The sequence below is a fragment of the Triturus cristatus genome, chromosome 7 (assembly GCF_964204655.1).
Source record: "Triturus cristatus chromosome 7, aTriCri1.1, whole genome shotgun sequence".
Taxonomy (NCBI): domain Eukaryota; kingdom Metazoa; phylum Chordata; class Amphibia; order Caudata; family Salamandridae; genus Triturus; species Triturus cristatus.
The window spans coordinates 1,666,816,280-1,666,835,583 of NC_140590.1; the positions used below are offsets into that span (position 1 = coordinate 1,666,816,280).

General features: G+C 44.2%; 1 protein-coding gene and 1 long non-coding RNA gene across 2 annotated transcripts in view; one reads left to right on the forward strand and one right to left on the reverse strand.

The window, feature by feature from the left end:
- Positions 1–19,304, forward strand: part of LOC146812673 (uncharacterized) — a 542,976-nt gene that overhangs the window by 326,196 nt on the left and 197,476 nt on the right. The gene's annotated exons all lie outside the window — the stretch shown is intronic.
- CDH4 (cadherin 4) overlaps positions 1–19,304 on the reverse strand; it is a 1,855,428-nt gene that overhangs the window by 52,081 nt on the left and 1,784,043 nt on the right. The window contains exon 14 of the mRNA XM_085619784.1: positions 14,262–14,401. Within this exon, the coding sequence (XP_085475910.1) occupies positions 14,262–14,401 (140 nt within the window). The remainder of the gene's footprint in view (positions 1–14,261; positions 14,402–19,304) is intronic.

A 19,304-nucleotide genomic window follows, 5' to 3' on the forward strand; every position in this document is an offset into this window, starting at 1 on the left:
TTAAAGGGCTCCTTAAAGTCGTACAAGAAGCACTCAGACTGCACCGAAGGCATCGGCAGATCAAACCTTTTGGCTGCCCTTTCTAACAGATTGTGGAAACCACCTATGTCCCCTGGTGGAGAATCTACTGAAACCGGTGAAGGGGAAGCCGGAGTAGGTATTATGTAATCATCCCATTCCCTATGTGGGTCCGGGAGATCTGTGTCCCTCTGGTCATCATCAGAGGTAAGGGGAGAAGCCGGTGGTGGATCCACTATCAATTGCAGTGGCGGTGGTTGCAGCTGAGGCGTGGAAGGCCCTGCAGTTGGACCAGCAGGAACTGATACATGTTCCTGAGCCGAAGATGGTGTCAGAAATCTCTTTTTATAGTCGGAGAGCATGAACTGCAAGTCTGAAATCAAGGAGGAGGGCATGCAGACTATCTCCTCCTGATAACATCTATGATAGTCCTGGGGAGGGTCATATTCCTGTTCTTCACCATATCCATCTTCAGAATCCAGATCTTGGCACTTAACGTGCAATTCTGAAGGGCTACGTGCGTACCCAAAAGAACTTTATTCCTCTGAATCTTCTTCCTCTAGGATGTGAGTAGGCAGCAGAGGTGTCACTTTGCTAGGGGAAGTGAGCTCAGGAGTTATGTGACGCTTCCTGATAATTTCCCCAGAAATGTTTTCTCTCGTCGAAAAGGTTGTCGACGATGTAGATGTTGCCATCGTCTGTGCCGTCGTCGCCATTACCGTCGACGCTGTTGCTGGCGTCGTCGCTGTAGTCGCTGTCGTCACCACGGCCGTCGTCATCAAAGTCGTCGACAACGACATCTTCGCTGTCACTGCTGACTCCGTATCCGTTGTCATCACCGTCGACGATAAATGCTGCACCGTGGTCGATGAATGCAAGGTAAGTCTCAGCGACGATTCCATCGTCAGAGCCGGAGTAGACTGATGAGACTGTACCTTCTCACTGCGTGTCGATGATGACAGTTTCTTCCTCAACGGTGTCATGGACAGCTTCGTCGACGGTGGAACGTTTTTAGCCTGTTTTCCCTCAGAAAGAACAGAGGAGGGTTTTTTGAAGGCTTTGCTTCCCTCAGGAGGAGAAGATGAAGGTACAGAGCTCTATTTACTCACTGTAGTGTCTTCTGCAGTCAGTCCTTCCCTCTCCTTTACACCTCGGTGAGGAGATTTGCTTGGACTTAGCCTGTCAGACCCATGAGAGGTCTTTTTAGAGGCTTTCCCAGGACGGTCTTCTGAAGATGAAGGGTCAGATCTCCCCCTTTTAATTGATCTCCTTGAAGACGAAGCTGATGAGGCCTCATCACTATCGTCACTGGAGACTGGCTCTCTCCTGGACTTTAGCTTCTGGAGCCAGGTCAGGTCTCTCAAGGTTTTGGTGGAATAAGTATGGCATACCTTGCAATCTTTGGCCTTGTGATCTAGATACAGGCAATAGATGCAGTCCTTGTGAGGGTCATCCACGTAGAGCCTCTTTTTAGAGCAGGTGACACAACCTCTAAAAAGGCCTTTTTTTCTCTTTTCAGTCATGTTGAATTTGAAGCTGAAGAAGTTATTAAAACAGTTGAAAAACTCTCAAGAGTAATGTAACAAGGAAAAAACTGAGCATAGCTCTGTGGAGACTCCCTAGCAAAACGTGTGGTAGAAAATCTGAAGGTCTGAGGTTCTCTCAGGAGGGTTTTAGAGGGTGAGGCTAATCTGATTGGTTGTAGATTTTATTTGGTCTCTTTTACAAAAAGAGGTGGCTATGTTACAAAACTGGAATGGGCCTAGGCCTGGTTTCCAGTTTGTAATGGCTTTGCATTGCTATTTCATATATACGGGGACTCCCATCTCAACGACGGGGAATGATTTAAGCATGTGAATCTATAAAAGTTCCAACACTGGAGTAAATTTAAATCTCCTAATAAGGTGAATTTAGAGAAACGAAATGCAACCTGTGCAAGGAAATCCCCTGTGGTATCACTGACATTTGATCTTGCACCCAGGGGACGATAGACCAATGTCCCAAAAACACATATTGGCATTAGTTTTAGTAGAAAATATTAAAACTCCTGAGCATGGAATATGTTTTTTTAAGATAGTGCATGTTTTTATGTGTATATACAATAGCAACACCTCCTCCCTTCCGGCCTGTTCTGTCTTTCCTGAAGAATTTATAATTTGGCAGTATCGAAGCCTCAATTTCAGGTCTACATTAATTTGATTGCCACGTTACAGTTAGAAACAGTAAGTCACAGTTATTTGAATCAATCAGTTCATATAATTCTAGTCCATTTTAACCAAGGATCTACTGTTATTAAGATATCCTTTTATATCTTGAACAGAATCTCTGGCTATGATATCAGTATATTTTCTTAAGGAGTTAGCTAGATCTGGGGTAGTCCTAAAATCACAAATTTCACATTCAAATTGTGAACTTAAGACAGTATTTTATACCTGTCCTACTTTTTTGTTGCCAGGTCAGTACTTCTGTATGTGTCAAGCGAGTGTATATATCAACCTCATGAAAAGCAGTGTTTCCGGTCCTAGGTGCGAACAGGCGCAGATGAGCTTGTCTTTGGCGTGTCAATGGCGTGTCTGATTTGCTGGTCATAATCTTGTCTGCAAACCGCTTGTAATACACTGGGCTCTACCTACGGTGGCGGGCTGGCAGAAAGAGCCCAAGGACTCACTTAGGTGTGTGAAGAGCTCAGAAAAGAGAAAATACAGCTCTTCAACATTATGGTTTGGGACGCGAACTAAAGTACAGTTATCGGATAAAAACAAAGTCAGTCAAGTTTATCAATCTAAAAATATCAACTGTGCAAAATGTATATTAAAAAGATACTTTTAAAAGCAGAGGCAGTGCAATTAATAAAAGTTTTGGTGACCATCGCCTAGGGAGTGTTTTGCAGCAGAGCAAGTGAAGGGATCTTTAAGCCTTCTGTCCACACATCAATGTGACATGTCTCCTATTCACAGTTCAAAGTGACACGCTTTTTATGCTCAGGTGTCTAAAACATACTTTCCATACACAGTTCATTGTGAAATGTTTTCTGTGCCCGGGTCAGAGTGATACGCCTCCATTGCACACTTCAGTGCAATGTCTCACCTATGTTTAGCGATCCGCATGGTTTCAAACAAAATCCATAGCAAAATCATGTAATAATATCCTACTTAGATGAACTCTGCCTCTTAAAGATGCACCTAGAAGCAATTAAGCATTGGACACTGTAAAAACCAATGCACGGTTCAGTGATGTTCAATTTATATACAGCCCAGTAGGCTGCCACCTACCTGTATTTCGAGTTACAAATTACTGTTTCAGATGTGTCATTCCAATTGGTTCATTGAAAGTGACACATGTACTCACTATCCAGCGGCGGCTCCTCCGCTAAGCATTGCCCCACTGCTTTTCAGCATTGTAAAAAAGGAAAAATAAAATGATGATAACTAGCGGTTATTATCATTTTATTTTTCCTTGCTGAAGCCAGTTTTGGAACGGGTCTTGTCTGTCATCACAGCCAGCAGGGGGAGGAGTGGTATGTGCACTTAAGTGCGCATGACGGTTTGGCCAGCCGTCTTGGGCCGGCCAAACAGTCATGCGCCACTTAGTATGTTCTCAACCAGGCTCCAATCCTCACAACACCCTGTCCCCGCCGCCCCATTCTGTACCGGCCACCACTGGTGATTCAGATAGAGTTGCATTTATCAGGTGCATGGAAACAAGTGAAACTGTCATGAAGGGTGTGTGTCGCACTGCACTGCGAGTGGAGGGTGTGTGTGTGTCACACCGACTGGGCATTCAGGGCATGTCTTTCACTGGACTGTGTGTACAGAGTGTGTTTCACACTAGAAAGTGGGTAGAATGTGTGTTTCACATAGCACTGTGCGTAGGGGCTATGTGCCACACTGCACTGTGTGCAGTGTCACACACTTCATTGTGCATAGACTAGGGTGTGTTTCACCCTTCTCCTTGATGAGCACTTTGTTGGAAGTGGAAGACGTCATCGGGAAAAGTCAGGGGTGGGGGGGGGGGCCCTCCGGGTCAGACGGACGTACCCTTTGATCTTTTTAAATGTGATATCGATTTATGGGGCCTTTTAATAACTACTCTTCAGTACGATTTCATGCTCCTGGGCACTCTTGTCGTACCGATTTTTTTCAAAAGGTCGTAAATTACCGAAATGTTATTGCCTGAGCTCCCTCATTGATAGCACTGTAAGATCTTGGGAGGGTGATTTTCAATCGCTTGAGCTCTTGGGAAAGCCTAAACAATATTTTGTCCCCTCATCAATAGGTCTTCCTCCTGGGCTGGGGACAACAGAACAGTGCTTGAACTCCCAATTGATTCTGGACAAATATACCATCTTCAAGCGCTGTCCATTGTACCTGGCCTTCATGGACTTATCCGCCACTTTCGATTGAGTAACTATGACCAAGCTTTGGTTGTTACTGTTGGATTTGGGGTCTAAAGTCACCCTGATGAACTTTCTGCACAACTTGCATGAGGATCTGGCGGCAAAAGTGCACTATGGTCCAGCAGAAGCAACTTCTGACACCTTTCCCTTAACTAGCAGGGCTCGCCAATGTTGCATTTTGGTTCCCTTATTGTTTTTTATTTACATCAACACTCTGAGTTCTCATTTGGCTGTTGCCACCAGCAATGTTCCTAGAATTGCCACCTTGCCTTGTTCCTCTATGCGGACGATGATGTTGTAATGACTAGGACCACGAGAGCCCTGTGTAAATTAGTGGAGACCTTCATGAGCAGTCTGGCTCTGTCTATCTATTATGGGAAATCTCACATCATAGTATGTGGCCCAGGTAGGAAGAACACTATGATTCTGCCAATTAATGGCTACCCTTTGAGCAGCATGAGTAATTTTAGTTACTTTGGTGTCACCTTTGACTCAGCAGGCTCCTGGCAGTCGCAAGTTTACATTTCTTGTCTGAAGCTAAGCAGGGCAGCCGGATTTATGTTTAATCTCCCTCAGAGTACGGAGTGAACTATCCCCCTACACTAAAATATATAATCGTCAGTGTGTCCCCATGGCTCTGTATGATGCTGGGGTTTGGGGTTACCATAATTCTTTTCTTTTATAAGTGGAAGAAAATTGTATCTGAAGGCGTCTTTTTAATCTCCCTCCTACCAGTTCCTACAATATTTTACACTCCGAGCTAAACCTACCATCTACCTCTGATAAAGCCAAGCTGGCACCACTTCTGCTCTGGATTAGTGCCTGGACCAATGCTAAGCCTAGTTTTAACAGGGCGATAACCAAGAACTCTTTGGGCCAGATGTATGACTGTTTTTTTGCGGTCGCAAATGGGAAATTGGCCTATTTGCAACCGCAAAAAAGGGTGATGGTATTTAAAAACACTATTTTGTGAGGCACCGTGTTTGTGAGTCGCTATTAGGAAGGGGCGTGCCAAGGCCGTCCGTTCCTAATAGCAAGTCAGAATGATATGTACCATTGTTTTGCGACCACATTCACGTTTGCAAAACAGTCGAAGTTTACCACCTACTTCAAGTAGAAGGTAAGCAACTCGCAAACGGGAAGGGGCCCTCAGTGGACCCCTTCCTCTTTGTGAATGGATTCGAAAATATTTTTTAAGAGCAAGCGGGGACCACTGCCTACTCTTAAAAAATTCAACCAAAACATTTCATTTTTAAATTTTAAATGCTTCCTGTTTTCCTTTAAGGAAAAAGGGCTGCTTTAAAAATAAGATTTAAAAGCACCAGCTTTATTGAAAAAGCAGTCACAGATATGGTGGTCTGCTGACCCCAGCAGGCCACTATCCCTGCAAGTGCTGGCCATTCCTAATCGGGTCACAAATTGCAACCTGCCTCATGAATATTGATGAGGCAGGTCAATTGCGACCCCATTAGGAACCTCAAAAAGTGTCTGAGACACTGTTGTACATTCCATTTTGTGAGTTGCAAATTGCGAGTCACCAAATAGAATTTTCATACATTTGGTTGAAATACGTATGCAACTCTTTCTCTGAATGTTGCTTACCAAATATTTTTTCTGCACCGGACACCTTAGCCAAGTCAGAGAAGCTGATGGTGAAGTCCTGTTTTCTAGAACTTTGTTTTTATCATCGCGTGAATCGAATCAGGAAACTTTCCTTACGAGATTATTTTTTGTTTTTTACATCTGGGTTGGTACCAGGAGCGCAACACCCATTGGGCTGAAAGGGCTTCAGCTCCCCCCATCGTGTGTCTCAGCCCGCGCTGCTGCAGCTCGAGCTGCTGTGGGCTTAGCTGGGCAGTGTCCGGAGACTTATCTCCGGGCACGCCCGAGTTTTTCACAGGTCTTTAAAGACCTTTTGCATATTTACATAATTTTGTAAACTGGTTACCGAGGCTTCGTTTTTTTTCTGGTTCCAGTACCCCCTTGGGCCCTCTCTGCCTATTCCTTACATTTGTAATTAACTTTTACTGCTGTAGTGTGAGCATGCATTTCATGAAAAGGAATATAAAGTAGGGTACCAGCCATTTGTTGTTTGAAGAGCCTGCAAAGGCCTCCTCTTGACAATGATAGGGGTATAAACAAAATAGTATGCATTCATTTGTAATGTGACTTTTCTGTCTTTGTTCTCTGTAATTATCAGTCATGGATCTTTCAGGCAGCCCTAGAACACAATAAAACATGCTTTTTATTTATATTTGCTGTTCCAAGTATGTACAGATAAGTGCTGAAAATAGGCTTTAGGTGACTGCCTATTTTGTACAGCCTGGGACATCAATATAATGAGCTGGCAACCCTAATCACAAGACTGGAAGTTTGTTGCAGGATGAGCACAATATTTATTTCCTCCAGCCTCGATTCCTGAACAGGGCAGGACTGGGAATACAAACCGGCCTTGCCAATTGAGTCGGACCGACCGCTGGGGGGATGCACGGGGAAAACATTGCAGCAGCTTTTGATATAGGGGGCTGATATTGCAGCACTGCTGCAAAACCGCCCCCTGTACCAAAAACGCCCCCCACTGTTCCAAAACCGCCCCCACCCTAGCAACAGTTTAACTTGTATCTGAAACCGTACGCCCGCCCTCAATAACATGCTGAGTTACTTTAAGTGTCTGGGAATGCACCCTGCATTCATACAACTCACTCCTCGTTCTTGCCCTTCACTTTCACACTCACCCTGCACTCACTCTGATCACCATGCACTCACACCATTCACCCTGCACTCACAGCGATCACAATACACTCACAGTGATCATCATGCACTCACATCATTCACCCTGCATTCAGTGACCACACTGCACGCATGCCACTTGCCATGAACTCACACAGTTCCCCCTCCATGAGCACACCGCTCACTCTGCACTCACAAGGATCACTCTGCACTCACAATGCACTTGCACTGTTCACCCTGTACCGCACCCTGCAGTCACATGAGCACACTACTCACCCTGCACTCATGTGACACTTTACTCACCTGTCCCCCCTCACTGCTCGCTCTGCAGTCTCACTCAAACAAGCCCATCACTAACCATACATTAATATGTTCCACTCTGCACTTGCACCGCACCCAAATTCATATGGTCCCCTCAATCACTCTGCAGTCACTCCTCTCACCCTAATCTCACACTGTTTCATCATTCACAGTGCATTCACACGGGCACTCCTGTCACCCATAGAGTGCAGAGGGTTAATGTGCCTGCTATGAAGAACGTGTACCATGCAGATCACAAAACCGAGTGTGAGTAAACTACGAGTAGCCCTATAAAAAAATGAAATGTTTGTCAGAAAGGGGCTATAGAGAGATGAGGTGCATTGTTGGCGAGTGGTAGTAAGGGAATTCATGGAGAAGTAAGAAATGGGGGAGGGGCACCAAAAAAGACTGTTGCACTGTGTGTGACCAGCCCTATCTGGGAGTCTTGGACCCCATCGAAGTTCAGGTCTAGTTGCACCCCTGGTTGGCACTGTGTAGCCACTCCTGTGTTTCTCATAAGTATGAAGCTATTTGCGGAACGGTGTGCGGCTTGTTCATGTGATGGTTTGTCCGAGCAATTCTTGCTGCATTTTACATTCTTTTGTACATGTTATAGACTTTATTTTATATTTTCTTAAACCAACCTTAAAAGCCTTAGCGTTTCAGAAAGGTACAAAGGCACTACATTTTCTGCAGCTCTTAGACAGTAGTGATGTGTGTTATAGTGTCTACTTGTTTCTTAAAACATCAGTCAGTAGCACAAAATCAATGGGCGCTTGAGCCAAGGGGGTTCTATGTCAATAATTCTTCTGTATTTTGGGACCTCGATGCATTTTATCTCTTCAAGTGGCTCATACAGCAAACAAATCTATTGTGTGTAAGTTTTGGCTGTAATTTGTTTATATGACTATGCAAATTGAATTACTTGCATCTCTTTTATGGTTTTACAGCAACCAAATATGATGACTTGATGGTGACTAGGGTGTGCTTCACACTGGAATGTGGGTAGAGTGTGTGTGTCACACAACGGCCTGCTTACACTGTGTGTGTCACACTAGTGTCCGTAGAGGGTGTGTGTCACACTCACTGTGAACAGAGGGTGTGTGTCACACTGGACTGTGCATACAGTATATGCGTCACACTGAACTGTGCATAGAGGTTGTGTGTCACGCTGAGGTGACACACACTCTCTGTGCACAGTCAAGTATAACACACCGCCTCCACACACAGTTCAGTGGGTCATTAATCTATTTTGCACACTTCAGTATGCCGCAGACATTCTGTGCACAATCCTTGTTACATGCTCTCTAAGCACACTTCAGCGTGACTCTTTATTCACAGATCAGTGCCCGTTTAACGCTGAGTAGTAAAGAGACCGCGTGTGTAAATGTGACCATTGTAGAGAGAATGGTGTGCCTCATTTAGAACTGCCACTTGCCTCCAGGTAGTGATAGTAGCAGCCGGTACAGAACAGAGGTGGCGGAGGAAGGGGGGTGAAGAAGGGGGGGGAAAAAACAGCTGAGGCATGATTTGTCTGAGCGCTGTGGTTCGGTGCTCACACGGGGACTGAGAGCCTGTGCATGTTCTCCACCCAGGCTGTGTAATACAGCCCGGTGGAGAACATGCTAAGGGCACATGACTGTTTGGCCGGCCCAAGACAAACATCAAAACCATCATGCACACTTAAGGTGCAGCAGCCCCTCCTCGTCCATTGACATTGTGGGTGCCCAGCCTTGCCCCGCCCTAACCTAGCTGCTAGATACTAAAAATAAAATGATGGTAACTTCTGTTATTATCATTTTATTTTTCCTTTTACACTACTCCGAGAGCAGTGGGGTGATGCTCTTCCGCCTTAGTGGAGGAGCCGCCACTGCAAATCGCTAGTGCTTGGCTTGTCATTTTTTCAGCATGGCTGCCTCTGTGCCGGAGCCCGGAGCAGCCTTTCCATGTTGTCAGCATTTTTGAGGCACGTTGATTACGCACAGCCTACACACTCAGGCATGTGCCTGACAGGATTATTGTGAACCATGCAGTGACTTTCTAACACCTTGCACCACAAATACAACTAAGACATGAAACATATCCACCTTGTTCTGCCACAAACCCTCCTGCTTGTATTTAAAGGGGAAACCCCCACCCTAACAGAACTCGCTAGAAGCACCACTCTTTTAGTGTGGCGTCTCTTTTTGGCGTCACCATCTCCACCTAGCACCCTGGCTGCTCTTCCAACGCCTGGGTGGCTGCTAGATCATACTCTTATGTGGCCCTTATATTGCTTCCAGAGTCAAGCTTGTGGTCTCACTCTGAGATCCCTGTATGCTCTCAGTATCGATCAGGATCTTGCCGCACTGGGCCCAGTGTGGGCAGGGGATGCCAGGGCAGCGAAGAGGGTAGCTGCCCCCACCTTTGGTCTGGTGCCCTGCCATAATTCAGTAAAAAAACTCAGGGGCACCACTGAAACCCTAGGAACCGGGAAAGTTTCTGAAGCGTGTTACCAATGAAGGAAGGTGTCTCAGAGTCCATGCAGAAACATCTTCTGACTGCTCGGTGAGTACAGAATCCTGTCATTTTACCTGTGTAAGGGCCGCCATCATTTCTACCAGGTTTTACATACAATGTCTAACTATTTTTCAGAACCGTTATAGTTACACAGCCTATTTATATGGGTTAGTTGTTAAAGCAAACTCCAGTGCAACCCTATGAGACCATATCCACAGGTAAGCCAGTTCTTGAGAATGAAAAACTGTGTCAGGTCGGACATAAAAGTAGGACTGAAGTCTTTCGTCTCACTTCTATATCTGGCCTGTCCTATCTATGCACAGCTCCTTGTAAAAATAATATATATATTAGCATTCATAACACGTATAACTACTCAAATGACATTATTTGTCACAACTCAGTGCATGGTAGAGTGGTGAGCTATAGTTGGTGCTGTCTGGTTAGCGAGCTGAAAAGAGTCGGTAACGTGGTCCACTGCTTATAATAATGTGAAGGTGGTGGATAAGTTGTAAATAAAGTTATAACTATAACTTCGGAAATTTTTAAGTTTGTGTGGTTTAAACTTGATTGCATAGTAGAGTAAATATGTTTTCCTAACTAGAACTATGCTTTAACCTTTGTGTTTTTCATTGAAATAAATATAAATATATATCTAAAAAAAATAATAAAAAAAATATATATATATATATACACACACACAAACACACACACATATAGATATATACACACACACACACAGACACAAAAAAACAAAGATTCAAGATAAGTTATAGTTAGGAAAATGTTCTTTGTTTGGTATCCAAACCCAATTTAAACTACACAAACATGAGAAAGTCTACTGTTATATAGTTATATCTTTAATTTCTCGTCCAAGCACCACTTACAAAGTTATATGTCATAATTATAACTCACATTTATACTTAAGCAACACCTTAAAATTCAGAAAGTTAACACACCTCCATACACAGTCTTTTGACATCACTTGCCACACTACATTAACTATAACTTGCCCCTTCTTTGTGCATTGCCTACACCCTTGCATATTACAGACATTAGAGCATGTGAAATCACTGCATTAATAATACTTATGACATACCAAATTACATGTTTTGCCTGAACACACTGCATGGTACAGTGGTGCGTTATAGTTAATGTAGTATGTCGAGTGAAGTGAGAAGACTGTGTATGGAGAAGCGCAAGCTATCTGAATTTTAAGGTGGTGTGTAATTATATGTGTGATTTATAAGTACGACATATAACTTTGAAGGTGGTGCTTAAATGAGAAATTAAAGATACATCTATAACAGTAGAATTGCTAATGTTTGTGTAGTTCAAGTTGGGTTTGTATACCAAACATAAAGAAAAGTTTTCCTATTTTTATCTTTCACCTTTGTTTTTTGTGTGAATTTCAATGTTTTTCAAATGTTCGTAAGAAATGTGTAATATTGGTACAGTTTAGTGGAGTGGAGCGTGGTCGACTATAATAAAGGATACTGCTGTAACGTGTACTGTGGTGCAGTATAATTTGGTATACTGGAGTGGAATAGCTCCCTTCTCTCCTGTCACAAAAGGATAGTGTCATTCGAGTGCCGATTCTTTCGTGGCTGGAAAGAAGGGAGCTTTGAATAATTGAGCTGTTGACACTGAGTATTGAACACCCCTGGCATTCAGGCTGCAGGCGTACAACCGCCAAATCTACTTGAATGTGTGTGTGTTGTGTGACTGTATGTGTGTGTGTGTGCTAGGCTTGTAAATCTTGCAAATGTACACATACATACATACACTTAGCAATGGCAGGATGCTCCTCTGCCCCCTCCTCCCCACTCTGCCTCTATCTGCTGGGCAGTGACCTTCTCCTGTGATGCCTGGTAGATAACAGAGAAGTAGACAATAGCTACTCACCTGTGATCTCCCACAAAAAAACTGCAGCCACAGAATATTATCTTCTCACTGTTTTGCACAAGGCTATCACCTCAGCACTGCAGCATCATTAATTCACTTTTAGCACCCTTCTCAGTTGTACATATTATGTGATGTATTTTCATATTATATATCGCTGATTTACAACCGGTGTGTGTGGTTTAAGGCTTTATGTATGATTAATTCTTTAGGATAATGATTGTGTTCCTTAAAAGTTAACACACTCTAGAAGGTTTCTGAAGGAACCATTGCTTTCTTTGTCATTCCACAGTTGATGGCAGCTGTAGCACTGTCATGTGGCATCAGTATCACAGGTGCAATTTATCACTGCATTGCATGCACATCCCCTATCAGAGAACTAGTGAGGGTTCTTTACAACCCCTTCTTGCACAGAAACAGTCCTGCATGCAACACAGGCATCTTTGCACCATGGTGGAAGGGTGTCTGGGTTGGCGCTAGGCTGCGGAAAGGGCACCAGCGCAGGAGGAAAGGACAAATGTGCCATTTGCCATAGATACTGCACATTCCTGCCCTTTCCCTTTGAAGCAGGCAGTGCAGCAAAATGACCTGCTGCACTGCCCTGCACCAAATTCCCTTAAGTATGCCCCCTGGTTTTCCTCATCATAGTCTGTCCGTCACTTGAGCTTCCTTCCTTATCGTATCTTAAGAATCTGACACTCATCTGCACTTCCTCTCCTCCTTCCTTGTAGTACTGCAAGCATCTGCCCCTCATCCCGCTCTTTCCTGCCCTCCTCATGTGTATGGTCTGTCCTTCACCTTCTTCACCGTTGTATTTAGGTGTCTGCTCCTTATCTGCTCTTCCTCTCCCCCTTCCCTTGCTTGACTGTCAGTCCCCTTCATCATATTTTAAGAGTCTATCCCCACCTACTCTTCCCCCTCCCCCTTGTATTAAAGGGGCACTCCTTCACTTGTCCTTCACCCCTTCTTTTTAAGATCGTCTCACTTGACCACTATTTCTTCCCTCCTTCCTTGTCAGATTTCCATTGCTATTTCTTTACTCCTTCCTTGTCCGATGTTGCTTTATCTTTCTTCCCTCCTTCCTTGTCAGATTTCCCTTCCTCTTTCTTCCCTCCTTCCTTGTCAGATTTCCCTTCCTCTTTCTTCCCTCCTTCCTTGTCAGATTTCCCTTCCTCTTTCTTCCCTCCTTCCTTGTCAGATTTCCCTTGCTCTTCCTTCTCCCCTTCAATGCATTTCCTTGTTATTTCCCTGCCCTCTTCATCATACTTTAAAAGTCTGCCCATCGCTTCTCGTTCTTCCCTCCTTTCTCATCATAGTTAGAGTCTCAATTTCACATGCTCTTACTCAACTCCTTCCATGTCATATATTAAGTCTCACCCTCACCTGCTGTTGCTCACTTCTTCCTTTGTCAAATTTTAAGCATTGTTCACTCACTGCCTCTGACTCCCCCCTTCACCATATTTTAAGAAACCGCCCCTCGCCTTGTGTTCCACCACTTTCCTCGTATTTCAAGGGTCTGCCATCTCTTGCTCTTCTCTCTCCACTGGTCACCATATTCAGTGACTTTACAGTTTATTTTCTCCCCACTTCCTTATTGTATATAAAGATGCTGTCCTACACCAGGTCTTTCTGCTCCTACTTGACTGTTGTCTAAAAGAGCCTATCGTTCCGCTGGCTTCCTCCATCGCCCCTCCTTCATTATCTCTGCTTACTTCATGCACTCTTACTCCCTCCGGCCTGGTCCTATGTTGAGATATCTCGCCACTGATCTTCCCTGGCTTCTCTGCCCCTCATTGTAAGAAGTTTTCCTTCTCATAGGTAATCCTTCGCCTGCTGTCTTCTACACTTCCTTGGCGTATTATGGGATTTGTGCTTTGCTCCACCACCCTCACTGTATTTTAAGATGTTGTCCCTCGTCCGCTTTTCCTACTCTGCTTTTATTACGCATACGCAGTTTTGCGTAGAACCTGCAAGATGAGTTGCCCATAGTTCCTTTCACTTGATATGCCTACAGAGTTAATTTTATTGTGCCCAACAGTCTGACTGATTGGTTCTCGCACATTTTGTCTCGATGAAGTGGAGCGACACCTTCATTGCACTTACATTTTCTTTGCAAAGTTTTATATTTCAATGGATATTTACATCCTTAACACTCACCAAAAACATTTTTGAGTGCCTGTGCAAGTCATGGAATTTTTCTCCCATGCAACTGTTTTACATTATAAGATGCCTTGTGTACACGTCTTGTGTACCTTTTTCATGCATCAAATAGAGCAACAGGCAGAAGTATGGTAATGCATTTTGATCCAAAAGTCCAAATATTACAATAAAATATAGCCCAGCCTTCATGTGAGAAATTGCTTTTCACCTGGTCATCATCATTTCCTCACCCTCCTTGTGGTCCAACCACTGTCCTCACCTGGTCTTCCTCCCCTCCGCCTTCCTCGTCATATTTTAAGATGTTGTCCCTCACGTCGTCCTCTGGATCGATCAGGAGTTGCTTTGTGTGCCGCTCCTTTTCCCTGCGCTTCATCCACACCACGAAGAGCAGGACCATAGCTGAAGCAAGGGAGGAGAGAAAAAAGCATGAGTACACGGATGGAGCACCCATGTGTCCACTCAACCTCTCACTCCCAGGGGCAGAAAAAAGTAAGTTACTTACCTGTATCTGCGGTTATCCAGTATTGGTATCTTTCATAGATTCACATGCCTGAATCAATCCCCGTCATTGAGATTGCTATTCCTAATATGTTCTTTGATATCCCTGTAACTATTCTTACTAGCCTTGGTCTATGAGGCCATCGGCAGGAATCTGAAGTACTTCTTCTGCAAGGAGTCAGAGGCTGTTGATGATCTTAGATTAGAACAAGGGAGAAAAGGGTGTGTGATGTCAGTTTCACAGCCCCTGGCATTTTGTTGAATGTTGCCCACGCAGTACCTCTTTATGTTCTACCTTTTTGCATTCCTTACTTAACTGAGATGTGTTCACCTTATACAATAGGTGCCTCATTGTCCAAATTAGAAACCCAAATCGAAATCTTTTTCCTCTGACAGGCCGCTCGCCGAACCAGACCCGGGTGTAAAAGATGGCCCCTTGCTGAATCATTCCTCTCTTATTTCCCCTACTGTCTTCTGCTTTTAGGATAAAGCACCTCTTTCTAAAGGCTCCAAAAGGTAAACTATTGGCAAAGCCAACAGGTCTTATCTTTGGGACCTACTGCTTTGCCAATGGTTTTTAGCTAAGCTGCACCGCATTCCTGACACCATGCAGCATCGGTACAGAATAAAAACAAAGCCTTTGAGGAAGCTGAATGTGTCAGATTGTAGGCATGTGCACCCCTCATACCCATGCCAACAAAATGACGCAGCCATTTTTTTCTTTTTGGGTACAGATCCAAGTTGGATTGGTTCTAAAAGGAAAAAGAAGCAATAAGGCATTGTTTTAAGTGGGTGGGGTGGTGGCAACACAGGCCATGGGTAGATGAGTGGAAGCAACATAAAGGACGCGGGGAGGGTGGAGGCAAAACAGAGGGTGCAGGTGGGGAAACAGCACTGGGCACAGCGGCCGGAAGCAACGTGGAGGGTGCAGGTCGGGGGCAGAGCAACTCAGAGGGTGAGAAAAATGGACCAGAGAGAGCCACGTGGAGGTTGCTAGGAGAAGCCCATGGATGAGAAAAAGGAACAGTGAGCGCAGCAGAGAAGGACGAGATGTACATCAGGGAGACAGTGGAAAACACATACACTCTTGTAGAGTGCTTACACAAAAAAAGAAAAAAGTAGTGTTGGGAAATCAGACAGTGGAAGGACACAAGCAATGAATCCATGGACCAGAGAAGGGACAAATGCAAGAAGAGGAAGGAAAACCCAAACTAGTTGAATAATTAGCAAGCAAATGAGAAAGATAATAAGCCTACCAATGGCAATCAGTGGATGGACAGTAAGCCTAACAACACGTCTCTCAACAGCCTGCATGCGATGTCTAGTAGGCAAGACCTAAAAATGAAGAGTGCCAGTACAAAAATACCAGCTGGTTGAGACTAGCATAAACCATGGCTTGCTGATCACTTACAAGCGTTGGCTTTCAATTGCTGATTCATTCACCTTAATGATGCATTCAACATTCAGCTCTCTTTCATTTGAAATAGTGGAGGAAGCCACCTCTTTTATCAGGTTGTAGTGGGGTGAAAAGAGCATGAGCAATATGGAGGGAGACAGCGGGGCCAGCCTTAACAGCATTGTTCCTCCACTTGGGATACCTTGCCGCTGAATAACAGAGGTTTACAGTTATTTTATCCATCTCAGAAGGATGAAAGGCTGAGTTGGACCCACTAGGATTCGAACTTATGAGCTAGAGGCTTAACACAGATTAATGGAGTGGATGCATCAGTCCACTCAACCACCAGACCCGGTATATAACCAGCTGGGAGGGAAGTGGGAGGTGGTGAGGACAGTTATGGCATAGGAAGATGGGTGGAATCCGTAAGTATAAAAACAGATTTTGTGTCGAGATATAAATGTCATATCAGAAACGGTCCAGTCAAACCGGTGAACAACAACCTCATAATTTGCCACCTGGAAGTGACCTTTAATACAGCGGATTTGTGCTTTGCTTCATAAACAGCTAAAGCGCCTTTTAGTTTTCTGATCAGAAGAGACAAAAAGCAGCATTGAAAGGTCATAAATGCGTCTGACCGAGGAGCGAAGGTGCCCGCATCGCTGAGAGTTCACACCACGAGGAAAAGCAATATGGCTCATTACAAGTAATGCTTACCCTGGTGAACAGCAGCCATGCCCAGGGGAGGGGACGAGCCACCGGAGTTTGTCCCCCCTCCCACATCCTACCTTCTATTGATGTAATGTGCGCACCAAAGGCAGAGGTTAATGCTACTGTAAATACCTGCAGAGTCAGGCTTCACAGAGAGCCCCTGGGATGTGCCATTTAGCTCCGCCGCAGCAGAGAAAATTATATACATTTTAAACCGTTAACCTTAGCTTGAAAATGGCGGGCTGGTAACCACGAGCGATGAGCCGCCAGCGGCAGGCTGCAGCGGAACAATGCGCGAAACATCCCAAAGCAAATATGGCTTCTGGTTTGGAGCCTTGGACTGCGCTTCACAGGGAGTCTACGAGCTGACCAGGAGAATCATGGTCTTTAGGCCGAAGAATGACATTTGAAGGGACTCACCATGTACAAATTAAATATAATTAATTAACACAGCACAAGTTCACAATGTCACAAACAGTTCCAGCAGATTCTATATTCATCCACCAAGCATTTAAAGTACAGCAACACTTGAAAGCTGGAGTTTATTTAATGCATCTTTAATCTTTAATTTATTTAATGCATCTTTAATCTACATATACTACCTTCCTTTATGCATCTATATACCTTTCATGTACTCGGGGGTCTATATATTTATTACTTTTCTTCTAATTCAGCATATCCAATGCACTACCCTATTTCTCACCCTATACCTCTATCAATATAACCTCTACCTCCAATCTCACATTCATCCCAAACCCCATACAACTACTATGATCCCCTCTAGACTCTTCCTCCTCTACCCCTCCTTGCATCATCTCATACCTATTTTACTATTCTGATCTCCCAAAACAAGCATTTCTAAACCCCTCCCTCTGACTCTTCCCCCTCCACCTCCCTTGTACTCATCCCAAGCCTCCTCTTACCAAAAAAATAATATCTAAATCCTTCCCTCTTCTATACCTCCACTATCTTTTTCAATCCAAATAACAGACTAACATGTACACCACTCAAATGAATTTCATATTTCACTATACTAATTCACCACTAATCCTTTATGGGTTCCGGAGTAGTGTGCTACTCGCCGAAAAGCGCTTCAACACCTCATCAGGGGTAGCAAGTGCTATATAAATGCAAAGCTTTTTCCCTCTTCTATCCCTCCACTATCCTTCCCAATCCAGATAACTGACTAACATATGCACTACTCAAATTACTTCCATATTTCACTTTACTAATTCACCACTAATCCTTTATGGGTTCCGGAGTAGCGTGCTATTCGCCGAAAAGCGCTTCAACACCTCATCAGGGGTAGCAAGTGCTATATAAATACAAAGCTTTTTCCCTCTTCTATCCCTCCACTATCCTTCTCAATCCAGATAACTGACTAACATATGCACTACTCAAATTACTTTCATATTTCACTATACTAATTCACCACTAATCCTTTATGGGTTCCGGAGTAGCGTGCTACTCACCGAAAAAGCGATTTGACGCCTCGTCAGGGGTAGTAAGTGCTATATAAATGCAATTACAATACAATAGCACGCAGTCCTTGCAGTACTCCTCCTAATGTCTAACATGACGAGCATGCCCATAACTGCAGTGAGAGTGCTCTTACACGTATCATCCGCAGGCAGCTTGTTATTGCAGCCCTCAGTGGTCTTTATCGTCCTCTTCTTGACATTTTATTTGAAGTGGAGTAGAGCTGGTGGAAGTACTGAGGATTTCAACACTTGAGTCTCATCTTCGGTTTTTCAAGAAGCTGAGAAGGTACCTTTTAGGGTGACATGTCACGGTGATTTACCACGCTAATGCGCACTGCAAATTCTCAAAATAACAGCAGTAATGTTCTTATTTTATTGGGGTCCATTGTAAAGCTAGAACCTAGCGCAGAAGCATAGCAGATTTCTGTACATAGCAACAAAATGTGTCCCAACGCAATGGTAGAGACTTGCAGAACATGTGAGTGGAGAGCGACATGCACATGTGAGGACACAGAAACATGCAGGTCCGTTTACAGTGACAAGTAAGGTAATGGAGGCATACAAATAAAGAGAGAAGCAAGACTGAGGTATGACATAGGGAGGGACGTGGTACAGTCAGGACCGGTAGAAAGACTGCGAGGAAGCGGCTTTTGAGACCTTTTCTGATTTGCATGACTGAAGGAGCATGCCTGAGCTGCACAGGGAAGCATAAGGTTTGCAGCCCGGCCCTTCTCCGAGGCTGCAAATAATCCAGTCTGCAACCATTGTATTCCCTTTTTAATAAGGGCTGGCCCCTCACAGCGGCATGTGGTTTTATCATTATGACTGGGTCGCAGAGGTATTTGTGTGCGAAATTCTGGGAAATATAATTGTATTTGCGTTGAGGCTGCCACGGGCAAGTACTACTATTCCAAAGAAAGGGCTTGCTTCTGAAGTCCCCGGCTGCACGTGGAAATAACTTATTTTAATTTAAGCTCTGCCATTGGAAAGGTTTGTTTCTATGATGTGCTGTTTTGGGAAATGAATTTATCTGAGCGCTGGGCTGCCCCAACACTTCCTCTGTTTTAATTAGAGAGGTGTTGTGGGAAAAGCCCCTACGATAAAAAATGTTTCTGGCTCCGGTTCATGTCTACAGTGGTGAGTAAAGACTAGACATATGTTACAACCTACAGATAGATCGTGTGTTGCAACTACACGCTTCAAAGTGTGTGCTAGT